The sequence below is a fragment of the Podarcis tiliguerta genome (genome assembly GCF_965153285.1).
Source record: "Podarcis tiliguerta genome assembly, chromosome: 2".
NCBI lineage: Eukaryota > Metazoa > Chordata > Lepidosauria > Squamata > Lacertidae > Podarcis > Podarcis tiliguerta.
The window spans coordinates 93,997,836-94,014,590 of NC_139535.1; the positions used below are offsets into that span (position 1 = coordinate 93,997,836).

General features: G+C 42.9%; 1 protein-coding gene across 4 annotated transcripts in view; it reads left to right on the plus strand.

Moving 5' to 3' along the window:
• Window positions 1-112: 112 nt before the first annotated feature.
• BAIAP2 (BAR/IMD domain containing adaptor protein 2) overlaps window positions 113-16,755 on the plus strand; it is a 125,180-nt gene continuing 108,537 nt past the window's right edge. For 2 of the 4 annotated variants that reach the window (XM_083427623.1, XM_083427625.1), the window contains exon 1: window positions 114-349. In XM_083427623.1, coding sequence (XP_083283749.1) covers window positions 272-349 — 78 coding nt within the window. In that variant the 5' untranslated portion in view covers window positions 114-271. Of the gene's footprint in view, window positions 350-16,755 lie in introns of all 4 variants that reach the window. The other 2 variants (XM_083427624.1, XM_083427626.1) reach the window with 2 other exon arrangements.

Here is a 16,755-nt window from a genome sequence, read left to right on the forward strand (position 1 = left end):
ACCACCCGCCTTCCTTCCCCATTCCCCGCCTTCCCCAGGCTGCGCTGCTAGAGGCTGCCGCCAGGGCAGAGCAATACAAGAGCAGGCGGGGCCGGGGGCGGGCGGAGGCGGAGGCGGCTTGCCGTGGGATGAGCCTGGCTTCTGGGAGGCGGTATAAAAGCGTCGGCGCCTTTCCCTGCCGCGCTGCAACGTACTCGGGATCTTAGCTGCAGCGTTCCTGGTTTCTCCCGCGCTGCTCTCGGCTTGAGCTCTGCGCCCCCTGCCTTGGTCTATGGTGCTTCCCGGAGCCCCCGGCACCGTCATGTCGCGCTCGGAGGAGGTGCATCGGATCACCGAGAATGTCTACAAGGTAAGATACGAGCGTCCGGAGCTCTCGGGGGGTGCGGGGGAGGTCAGCGTTGCATTCTGTTGCACTGCAATGTTTGCTTCTGGAGCAGCCTTTCATCTTCCGAGCCTCTTCCTTTCCTACTCCCCCTTCAGCTGCACCGGGACTCCCCGTTTTGCGCACACCTTCCCCCTGCCGCTGGCTGGTAGCGGGGCCGGCGCTGCATGCCAGCTTTGCTTTGTGTGCCTTGCCGAGTGGCACTCACCTGTTGCAAGATTTTGTAGCTTTCCTCGCTTCCTCCCTCTTCTCACCTACATTTCTCTTCTCTCTCTTTCCCCACCCCCAATCGAATTTCTAGTTATTTCATTTATCCTGGGGATGCACCGGGTGGTTCTAAGCGCCCCCCCCCCCTTTTTTGCCCTGGAAACAAATGATTTTAAAACACCTGGCTTGCATAACAAGAGTGCCTTGGTTGCCTTCTCCTCTATCCGTCCAAGTGTCGAGATAGTCCTCTTTATACTGATCGTTTTGTAACTATGGGAAGCTCCTTCCCCCGCCGCCCCAATCCTGTTCCGAACTCCTTGCTGCTTTCCTCTGAGGTTATAAGGTGGAGATGGCTAGAATATCATACTTCCTAAGGCGAGAGAGTTTTGTAAAGCACTTGGTGAGAAGTGTGTGTTGTATACTTCTCCGGAGAAAAAGAGCCCCAAATAGGAGAGTCATGTATAAAAAACAAAAAAGCAAAAACAAAAAATCAAACCAGCAACTTTTCTCCTAACCCCCTTTTTTTCAAAATGAGTTTGTTTTTAGTACAGTACTGGATTTGTTTCAAAAGAATCCCTGTTTGTAGGGCAAATACCAGTATCTTAACTTATTAATTATTCCGACTGGCTAATGCTAGTTAGATTGGCCTGAAGCAGTAATTTGCTTTCTCTTTGTCAGATATTATTATGAAAGTACTGTTTATTCATTTTTAAATAAGGTTCCTTCCCTCCCATGCTATCATGTTTGGCCTACCCCCCCCTTCTTGCTTTCTAAATAGGGGAAACAAATTGGTTTTGTTCTAAAATGGGTATAGGAAGATGTCTTATGTAAGGGCAGAGCTGACAGGTGACTTGTGTGTAGGAGTCTTTTTTTAAAAAAATATTTTTTTTCTCTTATATGTAAACCTGGTCTCCTATACTAGATTCTGGGCAGTTCCTATCCTGGGCAAGGGTAATTCAAAAAGGATAATTCACAAAATAATCCTACACACAATCCTTGACTTACTTGGAAGTCGGTCCTACTCATTTCAGTGTTAGTCATGCCAAGGTAAATGTGCGCAGGATTGCAGCCTGTAACAGAGGAAAGAGAATAGATGAGAATGGAGAAGAAATCAGGATTATTTTCCCCTGAGTACAGGTATATGTGTTTTGTACGGCTTAAAAATTTTAAGGGCATCTTCAGACATGATCTTTCCATTAATTCTAGGGAGATCCATCGATTTGCTAGGGTCTTTAACTCTGAAACTGTTGGGTTCTTCTGAATTTGGAGACTTGGAGTTCTTTGCAGCTGTTCATGGCTTTCTAAGTAGATATTCTAAGGCTTCTGTTGAATAGTTTTAATTATAAATGTTCCTTTGCTAAACTACTTCTCTGCTAGGTCAAATCAGCGTGGTATATTAGATGGAGGCAGGTGGTACCTAAATAAACTGTTTCTTGCTTTAAATAATGTCACACTTTCCTTTTTATCCTAAGATTTAATCTCCTGGCTCATGTAAAATGTTTGAGTCTGTTTAAGTAAACGAAGAACAATAGAAAGAAAGAACTACTTGAGTTAAAGGGGCCCTGGATTGATAGAGGCCCTTAACGTACGTGTATGTGTCTCTGTGTGTGTTATTTTCAGATATTGTCATACAAAATTGGCCAATATTATGTTCACTTATGCTGGGATAATATCTAGTTAAATATCATGCCATTCAAAAGCACGTGTGCCTCAGTAAACACACACCAGTTACTTGATAATTTCTGGGCAGTTGTTCAAAATCTGCTGTCCCAAGGCATATGTACATGGTGTTCTGTTTTTTAAAATAAAATAGAGGTGCTGTTACACAGTGCAAGCCTGATTTCCCCAATGCCTATGCCACACGCAAATGTTCTTCCACCTGCACATATTTCAGATGCAGCAATTGTCACCTATGTGTACAGATGGTGGTGTTGATGTAGTGCTTCTGGCTTCATATCACCTGGAACAAGAAGTGCACCTCCTGTGTTGCGCATGGAGCACAAAGTATTGGAATTTCTCATGTAAATATTTGTTCCTGTCCCTTAGCTCCCAACGGCACCCAGAGTCAATGGAGCAGTTTCCGTTTTGTCATAAAGGCTCAAAGGGGGGCTGAAGCTGACCTATATCAGATTCCATGTTTGTCTTGAGAGTGGCTAATTTGGGCCAATTTTTATATGCTTTGAAATACCCTTGGCCTTTGTTTTTAAGTTAGGCACACTTCCACAAGCAACCTTATTGTTAGGACCGTAATTAGTTCTATGGCTGTGGTTCTGTTGGGGATTAGTGGAGCTCTGAAATATTTCCCCTCTCCCTATCTTTTGAGTTTGACAGCTAACTGAAAATATTCTTCTGCTGTAAGAACGAGGGTAAATTAAAATGGTTCTGCTCCACTAGGCCTTATGAGCAACTCTTAATAAAGTCTTGCTAACTTGAGAATGTAATGCGGGCTCTCATGCATTAAACTAGAGCCAGTTGCACTATTGTCTGGGGTCAGTCTCTGTAGTCTCTGTTCCTCTCTTTAAATGATTACAACATTAAGTTATCTGTGAAAAGCATGAAGTGCCTCAATTATTAGGCTCGCACCATTTAACCTTGCAGGATGTCTTAAAGCTGCCTTTCTTGTCATTTTTCTCTCTCTTGTGCCCCGCCTTTGTGCATTGCTTGATATATGAGAGCCACCCTTAGCCATTGAAAATTATTTATTTGATGAGAGAGCGAATCCATCTCCCACTCCTTTTCCCCTTCCCCTCGCGCATTATTATTGTTATGAACAGGCTGATAAATTTCTTTGTTTCATAGATTAATCAGGATCCAAACAGCCATGGAAGTAATCCTCTCAGACTGTCCCAAGCTGCATGGCAAAGTGCTTTTGAAACTGGGGGTGGGGGCGGGAATTTCAAAAGCTGTTTGTGATATGGAAACTGTTCAAAGAAGAGTGGCCAATGCATGGACCTAAGCAGCTCTTCGGGTGGGATGGAATTGTACTTTTACAGCCATAGGCTGTATATACATCCCCTCGTCCATAAAGTCTGATGATAGCTATGGGATCTGCCAATGGCTTACATTGGAGATGATGGAGGGGGTGGACCTATGACCCTCCATATCCCATTAGCCCCAGCTAGCATGGCCAATGGTTGGGGATGATGGGTGTTGAAGTCCACCAACACCTGAAGGGTCACAGATTCTCCATTCCTGGCTTACTGGGGGACTGGTCTAGCTACAGAGAGCTCTGTGTGATATTTGGTATGAACCCTTTGTTTGTTTAGGAGTCTGGAACAGCAGCACAATTATGTGTCACTGCTACTTTGCAGCTAGTGAGGCAAAAGAGGGGTGTTTCTGCCTCACTTGCCAAGTACAGAATATTGTGTTTGTTCTTAACTCAAATCTATCTAATACTAGGCTGCCACATCTGTATCTTGAAGAGTCAAGAATCTTTCTTTAATTATAGGAAAAATTAGTTGGATATGCTTGCTGTAAACTTCAAAATGCTTGTCTCCCGGCACAAGTACTGTTAACAACCATCCACATGCTGTCCTTTTTTTATACTAGCAACCAAAGTGTGTCATTACACCTGACTAGTGTAGCTTCTGCTGAAAAACAGCCCCATTATGCATTTCACAAGTTGTTTTCATTGGTAGGATCTGGTCACTTCACACTCCATGGCAATAGTTGTGGTAATCCAATTGTATTGTCAGCACTGGTAGTGTTGAGCCTGGAGCTGAGAGACCCAGTTGCAAACCAAACACAAACGTATTTATGTAGTAATGTTTATTAAAAACAGCTGTAGACAACTACATGGTATATGGTAGATGGACAGAAGAGAGGTAAGCATTATGGCAATGCCTACGACAACTAGGAATAGGGGTAAGGCTATGCAAATACCACAGATATTCTCTGAGCTACACAGAGCATGGACATGCTGGAAGGAGCTCTCTTTTGGGCAGTTACCACTTATTCATTAATTTCTCTAGCTTTATGAACACATCTTCACAAGTGACCTCATTGTTGTCCGTGATTTCTGTCCTCTTACAATGCATTTCCTCTTGGCTACCTTTCATGGGCAACTAATTTTCAAAAGAACTTCAGTGGATGTTACCTTTGGGTGTATCCCTGTGTTAATGATGATAGATGGTAATTTAGCATTTGTAAAGTGTGTTTAAAGCATTTAGACCTGTTTGTCATAGCTGCGTAATTCTTGGCAAGTGTACAGTAGGCCAATACTATAAGTCACAAATTGCTGGTGGGTAAAAGCTGAGTTTAAGAGACGTTTACCCAAGAACAAGATTTGAACTAGGGATTTTCCAAATCAGACATTCATTATACTGCACCAGTGGGTCTCTTGATGCAATACTACATGATGTGTGCATAGCCTTGGATTCCCAGTTAGTTTGCATGGCCAGTTATTAGTAGAAGAGACGTAGGTGAGGCATTCTGTACAAGAGGAGAATACGGGAGACACTATGCAATACTTATTACTGTTGGGGTGTGAATAGATGCTAGGAAAGATATATTTATTAGATGTGACCCTTCCTTCCTCACATTTGCGAGTTCAACAGGGTGCCATCCCTTTGCATCTTAAAAGGGAAGCTTAGATAGGTTAGTTTTTAGCCTTTTTTGTTGTCGTTTAGTCCTGTCCGACTCTTCGTGACCCTATGGACCAGAGCACGCCAGGCACTCCTGTCTTCCACTGCCTCCTGCAGTTTGGTCAAACTCATGCTGGTAGTTTTGAGAACACTATTCAACCATCTCGTCCTCTGTCGTCCCCTTCTCCTTGTGCCCTCAGCTTTCCCAACATCAGGGCCTTTTCCAGGGAGTCTGGTTTAAGTACCGGTAATCCAGTAAGCTTTAAGGCAGACTGGATTTCCCCTTTTTCTTCCCCTTAAAACAACAATTACACAAACAAGTCTTGTAAAAAGTAAAAAGAACATTTACATTTGCAAGTGTTCTTTGTTGAAGAGTAACAGATACAGCAGCTTTGTTCAGGCAGGCTTAAAATGGTAATTCGGTTACAAAGACGCACTTAAGTCTATCTTAAAATGTAGACTGGGCGTGTAGCTCAGACTTAGCAGATGCTCTCGCATTGCTGGCAGAGCGGAAAGAGATGAAACTGCCCAGGGACGGAGGGAGGAGAATATATAGCTTATGTCCTCCCGCTCTAGCAAGTTTGTAGAAAAACCTTTGTGAGCTTCAGCTCCTATCATGTGCCTTATTTAGCAAAACATGAGTTGTTGGTTTGACTGCGTTTTAAATATCCCACCATTACGTTTCAGAAGGTTCAGTAAACGTATAAGGGGGTAAATGTGGATCAGTTACATGATTACATAGATCTTCTCCTAACCCTGTCTGTAACAGCTCACAATGGCATTTGTGGCCAGGATGATTATTTTCTAATGTATAGCAGGCTAATTCTGAAGCAACACCTCTTTGTTCTCTTGTGCCTTAATGGGGACATGTTTTAAATTTAATCAAACCCCTGCTGTTGCTTGCTGAAACATTTTTAGTTGCAGTTACATAAAAAACGGTTAAGCTCGTGTTGGGGATCATGTTGGCAGACTCTTCACTTGCGGTCTGAATGAATGGTCTCTTGTTGAAAGATTGCCCTAATAAGTGAGCTGGGGCAAGTTGGGTGACTTGAAGATTGTGAGTGCTTAAGCTAAGCAAACAGGAAGAGAAATGTGGCTGAACAAGTAAACTGGATTCGGCCCGTCCTCTGAAATAATAAAACACCGGGGCCTCCAAGGGCCATTGCTTCTGAATTATAGTCGCTGCTGTTAAAGTTGTTGTCTTTTGAAGAGCTGTGCTAATGGCATGTTTGCAGCAAAGGTAACGATTTCTCTGGGAGTTCAGGAACAGGGCTATTGTGATCTTTCTTGTCCTTGCCGTGTTGGCAAGGACTGGAATTATTTAACTTGGTAGATGCAGATTTCTAAGAATTATTTGCCTCCCTTTATTATATCTTTGTACTGGGATCAGAGGGGGGGAATTGCCTAAAGCATCTCTACCACAAATAATAAAAAAGGGAAACCTAGGCAGGGCCATTGTGTGGAAGCAGAACTCCATCACCTTTCAATCTCTGTTGGGCTTGGATTGCAGGGACTTCAATCCTGTGCATGTTTACATTTTAGTAAGACCCACTGGATTGTGCTGTCAGAGAATTCTCATCACTCTTCCAGTGTACAAGATTCTTTTCTGAACAATTAAATTGGATGTGGCTGAAATGATAGCAGGTTTCACAAATAAGGTTCTAACCTATTAAGTAAAGCTAATGAATTTGTAGCACTGTGTATAGTGATAAGTTCTACATATGAAAGGATCTTTCGCAGTGTTTGAAAGGATCCAGGTCTAGGTAACTATCGACCAGTGAGCTTGACATTGATACCAGGAAAAGTCCTAGAACAGATAATTAAAAAGCCGGTCTGTGAACACTTAGAAAAGGATGCTCTCATTACTAAGACCGAGCATGGGTTTCACAAACTGTTAGGTGGATTTGAAGCTGGTTAACTGGCTGAACCCAAAGAGTGCTCACTAATGGTTCCTCAACATCCTAGAAAAAAGTGACACAGGGGATACCACAAGGTTCTGTCCTGAGCTTATTGTTGTTCAACATCTTTATAAACAACTTCGATGATGGTATTGAGCAGATGCTCATCAAATCTGCAGATGACACCAAACTGGGCCCCACAATTTAAGAAGGGTATTGACAAGCTGGAAGGGCATTCAGAGGAGGGCAACCAAGATGATCAAGGGTCTGGAAACCAAACCTTATGAGGAAGAGTTGAGGGAGTTGGGTATGTTTAGCCTGGTAAACATGATAGTCATCTTCAAATATCTAAAGGGCTGTCACATGGAGGATGGAGCAAGCACCTGCTCCAGAACCTAGGACCCAAACCAACGGATCCAAATTACAAGCAATGAGATTCTGACTAAACATCAGAAAGAACTTTCTGACAGTAAGAACTGCTCAACAGTGGCATGGACTCCGTCGGGAGGTGGTTGACTCTCCTTCCGTGGAGGTTTTTAAGCAGAGGTTGGATGGCCATCTGTCATGGATGCTTTAGCTGAGATTCCTGCATTCCAGGGGGTTGGACCAGATCATTCTTAGGGTACCTTCCAACTCTACAATTTAGGTATACAGTAACACCCATCCAAAATATTCTCCCTTAGCCCAATGTTCAGTTTTAGTTTCTTGCAGGCTGTTAAAGATGGGGACATACCAATTGTCGCTTCTGCTCTGTCATTAGCCATACATGGTACTTTACAGAGTAATGTAATGTACATGGGAGGAATTCAGTGTAGCACTTTGACCATTGTTCCATCAGTGCAAGCTTTTCCAGATGGAATAACCCACCCTCTCTTCCCTCTTGCATGCTTTTCTTTGGGTTTTCCCCACCCTCTCAGAGCCAGTTTGGGCAGGGAATGTAGGCAGGGACAGTTACCCTTATGTAGCTTTGGTTACAGTTAGGAATGGAAGTTAAAAGGTTAAGCAAAATACTTAACAGAAGAAGGGGAGGTCTGAGCTGGAATCAACAGCATCCTTCCATCATTTTTTCCCCTTCTAGTTGTTGATATTTCTCTGAAATCATCAGAGTTACAGTTTGAAAGGCAATGTCTACAACCATCTGCTGTTCATGATCGTATACACTTTGGAAGTTTACAGCATGCCTGAAACATAGCTGATAGAACATTGAGTGTAATGCACTGAGGGTCAAACCCATGAACTTGTTTGTACTGTAACACAGTGATTGGACTTCAGCAAATAATAGGGGGCTGTTGAAATGCTCAGGTTTGGCTTACTGTGTGAAAGTCCTGTTTGCTTTCTTCTTCTGCTATTTATGCATGTTAAGTACAGGAACAGATTTCAACAAAAGATGATGAATTCTGTGCAGTAACATGGCAGATGATAATTATAAAAAGCAAAGACACTTTCCGTTCTTAGTCCATATTGGTTAGGAAGATCAAAAGAAACCCCAGTCTTTTGTAATATTGCACCTCGTAATATGTTCAAGTTCTGGGGTATAAGGTAATAGTTCCACACCTTTTGTCTGAACTCCAGTTGTTAGGGTTTTTTTGGAGAATAATGCAAATGGCTCCAGGATTTGGCACAATTTTATTTCCGCTTCAAAGCTAAGAATAGCCATCCAGCCATGAAATAGAGCATGTGAGAAACTCATTCAAGACCATTATTTTGTTTGGTGTCTTTGTTTGGTGTCCATGGTTCCATGGCACCCTGATATATTTGCCGCCAAATATTCAAACTAAAGGATGTCTTGACTTACATTGTTCTGCCTAGTGTGTGAGCAATTACAGTGGTACCTCGCAAGACGAATGCCTTGGAAGACGAAAAACTCGCAAGACGAAAGAGTTTTTCGTTTTCTGAGTTGCTTCGCAAGACGGATTTCCCTATGGGCTTGCTTCGCAAGACGAAAACGTCTTGCGCCTTTTTTAAAAAACCGCCAATGCATTCCTATGGGAAACCGTCAATGCACAGTGGTGCTTCGCAAGATGAAAAAATTCACAAGTCGAAAAAACTCGCAGAATGAATTAATTTCGTCTTGCAAGGCACCACTGTATATGCATAGAGATTTGTCTTTGTTTCTCATGCTATAGCTGTTCTGCTACTTTAAAAATAAATAATTCAAATCTGTTTAAACTGGAAAGTAGGGAACCTGTGGCCTTCCACATATTGTTGGACACTAATTCTCATATTTGCCTCTGCTAGCATCAGTGTATCTCTCACCCAAAGCAGTTAATCAGCTCTGGCCAAATTATGTCCTTTATGTAATTCCTTTAAAAAAGGTTCTTAAGATAATACAGGCAACTATAAGGAGGAGTTGGTGTTCTTCTCCAGAGTGTATGCTCTCTGAAGTTTAATAACAACTTAAAAAGCTATGTTTATCTAATTGCAAAAGATGGTAAAGATGGAATTTGCTACCAGTTCTTATGTGATGGTATTCCAGTTTTTTTCTGAATGAGATTCACACGTTCATGTCATATGTTTGTCAGGGAATTAAAAAGAGTTAAAAATAAACCCTGCATTTTGTAATCCATTGACACTTTGTGAATGCTGTTTGTTATGTTCTAATGAGAGCTCTTCTCTTTCTGGGTGTGTTAGATATGTGGCCGGGACCTGTTGCGGGTGTGCCATAGTGTAGGCTTTATAAGAGCAGAGAGTGAATAACTACTGACACTTCTGAGGTAAAGACTGGAAATCAGGAAGGAAGCAGCGGGTGATATTCAATTATGTTTTCTTCAAAGCAGACCCATTGAAATTAATGAATCTAACTTTGGGCATATCCACACCTCCGTTTGCCTTGCTGCTAAATTAGACCAAGCAGCAACTGGGGTTTTCAGAGGATTGCCATTTGTTCCAATTTTGCACTAAAGAGTGTGTTTTCCCGGGGGAAAGCAGTGGGGCAAAGGCAAAACTGCTCAGACCTGTGCCTAGAAAGCATGTGACAAAGTGGAAAATCACTTGGACCCGTACTTTCTAGGCAAGGGACAAGTGCAAATGTAGACGAGCCCTTAGTTAAATTCATTAACTTCTCATTAATTTCAAGGGGTCTACCTTTAGTTAAAACCTAGTTGAATACTACCCAATATTTTGATCTTAAAGAGAAAGCCATTTTCCCCAACTGCATAGTCATCTATAGTACTCCTTTGAGAAACATCTTTTCTTCTGGTTGGAAATCACCATAAGCTTTAGTGAGGATGGTTTCAGTCAGAAAGACTAACAGATCCAACTTATGCAAGCCATAAGGGTGATCCTAACTTCTACAGGAAGTAGGAACAGAATGTGCAGCTTGCCAGATGGAAAGTTCTCTTCTAAGCTTGTTAGATTGGCAGTGAATTTGTCTGTTTCCGGTAATCTGTTGCATTTCATCTTGCTCTTGGCTTTCCATTTATCATGATAGCATTTGGTTGTGGTATGCCTTCTAGGGTTGATTGCTTCACTTGGATAGCTGCGTTCAGAAATCCATGGTATGGCAAGGATACCTAGATGGTCTCTTCATACTGTAATCTTTCTATATTGAGTGACATCAGCTGGATTTTTATCAATAGCTGATCATTCTAGAGAGGGAAGACAATCTTGTGTAAATGGTGTAATGTGAGATCTTTCAGCAGTTCTCCTGACCCTTTACTCTGAAGTCTGTTTAATCCAGCAAGATCTAGTTTATACCACCCCCTTTTCTCGCCCCCCCCAACAGTGGTCCTATTAAGACCTTGGTGGAATCAATTCATGGACCTTAGCATGGGTCTCCAGGATCAGGAATGCTAGAGAGAACAGAAGGTTTGACTCTATCACTATTAGAGTTTTTGGCTACTGTTTTTCTTTTATGCTCTCCAAACTCTTCATGTGTTCTGTTTGATTTGGCTTAGCCAGTACTGTGCTATGCTCCTCCATCAAATACACCTATATGTTCTTTCTCTTGTGTTCCAGTGATAAGTTGCAGAAGCAAAAGTTAAATGTTGTACATGGATGGAAGAAAAGGCACTTCTACAAACAGTATATTTGATTGTTGCCTTTGGTGTGGTTTGGAGCATATTCCCAAAATGACAAAGGTCCATATTGACTCCTGGTCTACTGGTCTCGCTTCTCCCATGTAGTGCTCACTAAGGTTGGCGGTTCGAATCCCCGCGACCGGGTGAGCTCCCGTTGTTCAGTCCCTGATCCTGCCAACCTAGCAGTTCGAAAGCACACAGTGCAAGTAGATAAATAGGTACCACTCCGGTGGGAAGGTAAACGGTGTTTCCGTGCGCTGCTCTGGCTTTGCCAGAAGCGGCTTAGTCATGCTGGCTACATGACCTGGAAAAACTGTCTGTGGAAGCACAAACGCTGGCTCCCTCAGCCTGTAAAGTGAGATGAGCGCCGCAACCCCAGAGTCGTCCACGGCTGGACTTAATTGTCAGGGTTCCCTTTACCTTTAACTATGCTGTAGCTGAACCTGGTATTCTAAGGAAGGCTACAGCAATACCTAGCTGCTTTCCCTCCTCTGTTGGGGATGCAGTTAGGAAACCAGCTGCTTTCTGCAGCACGTATCATTGCACATATCAGATGAGCTTCAGCTTTCTGCTTCCACATGGCAGTCTTTCCTAAGCCACCCTTCTTAAAACGGCTTGATTCTAGAGAACTGCGATTACCAGAGCTCTCCCTCGGAATGATTACACTTAATGAGATAGTGGAAGGAGCTGTCAGCCTCCCCTTCACCACTGCTGCCACCACAATTGGCTTGCCTACACATGTGGAATAATTACAGGGGGAGATGGAGAAAGCTTGGCACCTACCGCCAACGTAATCCCACCTCCCCCTCTACTGTGACTCATCCTGGTGGACTTCTTTGTAACAGAACAGATAGCATTGTGGCACCGATAGGAGTCTTATCACCTCTGCTGGTGCTTTCTGAAAATTTGCATCTGCAGCGCATCAGAAATGTACACCAAGGAGAGATGCGAATTCGTCATCCTATTCACAATGTTTAAAAGTGTACTGGAGTTTTGTGTGAGTATAATCACAACACTGGGGAATATATATTATATATACCCAAAATTAAGAGTAGGAAAATGACCCCCACCCTTCATAATAAGTTTGTAATTTAATGGTCTGTTCAGGGAGCTATATCTCAGCTTTGCCATTATTGGAAACTTCTACCCAGTTTGACTTTGAAAATAAGACATTTTCACGTGTAAAGAGCAGTGGGCTGCTTCATCCTGGCATTTATTTGAAAAAAACCTCCATCTTTCCTCTTAATCTTTCTTTGCTTTGGATGAGTGTAGCCAGAATTCCTGATCATGACTTGCTGCACATCAGATGCAGTAAATGTCAGCCCAAGCAAAACAGCTGATTGCCTTATTATCTCAAAGTCCAGAGGGAAGAAGAGAGATTCTTTTTCAAATGAAGCTAAATTAGAACGGTGGGTGGCTGTCACATCCTGGCAGCTAGAGGGGGATATGCAGGTTGACAGAAGAGAGCCCGCCCCTGCCCCCAGGCTATAGTTATGCCACTTTGTATATGTCATGCTTTATGATCACCCCTTAATGCCTCTGGCTGAAACTGTGCTCATCCCAGGAAATGTTATGCAAATATAATGGCTGAGGATGGTTGGGGTGAAAAAGGGTATGACTGCATCACTAGGGATGCCGCGTTCTGTGTTGTGATATGGTCCACTTTGCATTTTGGCTTAATTATCTGCTAACAAATTTTTGCTCGGTGTTTTGCTTGTACTAAAATGGATGGATGAGGACTGACAAAAGTCAATCCACTAATCCTGGGATGAGGAGCCCAAGGCTCTCCAGTTATTCCTGGAATCATAAAATCCTGGATTTGTAGAGAAGGAATCATCAAATGGTAGAGTTGGAAGGGACCCTGAAAGTTATCAGTTGAACTCCCTGCTGCAATACAAGAATATTTTGCTCAACGTGGGGCTCAAACACACAAAACCCTCCTCCAAAGCAGGAATTCCACGGCCCACACAGCTTGATTTCTGGTGGCATTATGGCACTGGTTGATTTGCTGGTGGGCAGCTGTGTGCATGGGGGAGGCTACTGGACGCTGAATCTCTGCCCAGAGGAGTATGAGACTTTCCCCCCAAAGTCCAGGGGCCTCCTATCTTTCCTTCCCAGCTTTTCTTGCCTTCTCACCCCATATCAGGTTTATTTCCCTTCTCCCCTTGACTTGTGCTAGTTAAAGGGGCCAGAAAGAACCTTTCCTTTCATGTAGTGAACAGAGGGGGCATGTTTCTTTGAAATCACTGTGTTCCTCTCCTATTCCTTAGTTGTTATTGTATGACTATACAGTTACGGTACTTGTTTAAGCATGAGTTGATCTGGAGCAAGGAGCTTGTCTCTCCCCTGAAGTATCCTCAAAGGTGTTTTTTTAAGGACTTTGTGTCAGTGGTGAGATGGGCAGAAACAAACCCACATCCTGGGTCCCAATTCTCCCTACCACGGTAAGTACTAACGTTCGCTTCACTGAAAGTTGCCTTATGGCCACTTTCTGTAATTCTTTGAATGTATTACATGGTTCATTACCTGCAGAAGAGGTAAAAGGCAGAATCGTCTCTGGACTTAACAAAGCACTTCAGCTTAACAAGAAACTTTCTGGGAGCATGGCACCTGTGGAAAAATTAAGGTGTAGCTAGACTGGCTTCCAGCATGATAGTGGTAGTGTAAATACCAGTAATAAGCCATGAGAAAAATAAAAAGTCCCCAGAAGAACAAACCACAATATACCTGTGATGATTAAAACAGGGGAACACACAAGGCACAGTGCCTCTGCTATGGGAAAGTTAAAAAGCATGCACTTCCTATACCAATTTCTCAAGTCTAGTCCAAGTTGCCTGCTTTCTGTGGTTGTGATTTTTGGGGTGTGGGTAGTAGGGGAGAACTGGGAAATTCAGTGTGGAGATTTACCCATGCTTTGTGGTAGCCCATGTGCTTTGCATTCAGAACACCCCCAGGTCCAATCCCTGGCAACTCCAGTTCAAATGATTAAGTTGTAGATGTGCGAAAGACTTCATTCTTTATTTTCTGTGAAACACAGGGTGAGTGGGCTCTGTGATAATGTTTTAGCTTTTAGTGGAGTCATGGACTTGGTGACCTGGAAGGTGAGTTCCAGTCCTCTTATCCAGTAGTGACCACTCCTTTAGATAATTACAACTAAGCGAAACCAATTGCATGTTTGCTTCTCGCAAAGGCGACAACATCTTCTAAGGAGCTGGGGCAGGATCGCTGAAACAAAGCAGTGTACCAACGAGTAGTGATAGTCTGAACACTCCCAAGAGGCTTCTTCTATTATGCAACATCTGTGCCAGATGGCGAGACTTGGCAGTGCATAGATACCAGCATTCTCCTGAGTTATGTAACTCTGTCTACATCCTCCTAAGTTGGTAGTGTTGCTACAGGCAGGAACAAAGGGAGTCCTTTCTGAGCCCTCTTATTGCTGTCAAACTGGACTTGACCTTAAGCAGCAATTAAGTTTCTCCTCTGTGGAAAGACTCATCCCTCTGAAACTGGGATGTGGTGTTTTGAACTCAAGGGGTTGGGAGTGACCGATGTAAACAGCAATATGTTTGAGCAATAAATATTAATAACGAGGTGGAGTTCTGAATCTGGATCAACCAGTTCAGACACTGGAACTCTTTATACCATGGAATTTGGAAACTGCCAAAATGTAGCTCTCACTCCAGAGGTTTCCAAAGGCTTTTGCTTTCGCACAAGCAGGCCCCCTTCTATGGCATTCCTGAGCATTGTTAATCCTCTGACTAGTAAGCAGATAAGCAAAAATGTCAGTTGCTTGGAATAAAGATTGCATTGTTTAAGTTTGAAGCAGGTTTCTTACCTCTTTGTACTTGTCACATTGTCAGGCATCATGGAGCTTAAACCAGGAAACCTGAAGATCTGGTTTTCAGCAGAGTATCCTGCTGGGGACAGTTCTCAGGAAGCGTTACGGGACAGAATGCTCCTTCTCGATCCTGGTAGTTGGATGATGCCAGAGAGACAATCCCATGCTGCTGCCCTTTATTTAACTTCTAAGGTTGCATTCCTCAGCCTCAACAAGTCTTGGCCTTCCATGTTCTCTCGTTCAGCTTCCTTCAATCATCATTCCTTCTGGCCCTCTCCACCGGCCTTCTGATTGCCTGGTTCCCCGTCATTTCACTTCTCACAATGAGATGACCACCAGAAGGCCCTTGGAGCTGGACCTCAGTGTCTGGGCTGAAGACACTCCTTCAAGTATAAGAGTCCTAATGGCAAAAGTACCAAGAAAGGGTGAAAACCTTCCAAGGTGTTTGGTCTTTGGAAAGGTAGTCTGCTTTAGTAGCTCTGCAAGATCAATGAGCTTGACTTGCTCATTTACCTTACAGGTGGGGCCTGCAAAAAAAAAAAAAAAAAAAAAATGTGTGGAGCGCTGCTCCATTATATTTCCCCTTCCTCTGGCTTTCTTCCAACAGTCGGTCACTGTTCTGTGCCCAGTGATCATTCTCAGTCCTCATTGAAGGGGATTTTTATTTTTTATTTTTTTAAAAAAAAACCTTTAAAATGCTGATGATACCTTTCTCTTGTTTGTGTGGATAGTGCCATTTTGGCTGTATAAAGACAATGGCTTTAACCAGTGTTTGCTACTGAGCTAGAATGGACAATAAAGCATATCTTTCTATCTATCTATCTCAAGGAAAGAACACAAAGACATAGTTCTGGGTCCCACTAAAAATGGTTTAGCAGACAGACATTGCTATGTCTGAACTGTGAGCAAGTTGCTTTCGGTCTGTGAAATATGAATTTTATTATATATTATCTTTCTGTACCTTGTTATGATTAAAGCAACAGGAGCTGTAGAGTACATGCAGTGTGTGCTCTTACCTTCATTTGTTTTGGAATTTGTTTTGCTGACATCATTCGGATTTACTTAACTAAGTGTGCTTAGTACTGAAACCTTTGTACTCTACTGCTAAGCCACTTTGGGAAGCTTTGCCTCACTTTTAGTGCTGGGGTGTAAACTGATGGTTGAAGTGAGCCACTGGTGGGATCTTAAGTGCTTTAGGTTCCCATTAACACTCTGTTACGCTGAGCTAACACCTGCTGATCATTGTCTTAGCACTCCCATCCATAGAACTTCCATGACCTACTGATGCGTCCTGGTTTTAGCTCTTTGGAATTAATTTTTTTGCTGCTATAATAGCATTTTTCCATCTGATGAGTTTAATCTGAGCCAACTTTGGTGACAAGATTTTCACCGGAATGTGTGACACAGCAAATAAAGCACCTTAGAGCATGTTCAAAGTGCCTTTATTCTACTGGTTAAGTAATGACAGGCAGTTCTATACTGTATGGGTTTAGGAGCAAATATTCCAAGGCCCAGGGTGTGACTTCAGGTAAGCTCCGAAGATCTTGTTTTTAGAAATTAATTGCCACATTCATTCTAACCAGTTCTGCACTTCAGGGTGAGATTACTGTTTTGCAGTAACAGCAGTTTGCATGCAGCGAGTAAATGTTTGCCTTGCCAGCTTGATTAAGCAACTGCCATAGGCCATGGGCTTTTAGAGTAGCCCTTGAAAGATGAAGGATGATTTCTTCCACACTGAAAACACTGGTTTCCTTTTTTTAAAAAAAGAGAAACCTTGATTTTGTATCTGCTGTTGGGGTATGTGTGTGTCTCCTGTTCACAGTATTCC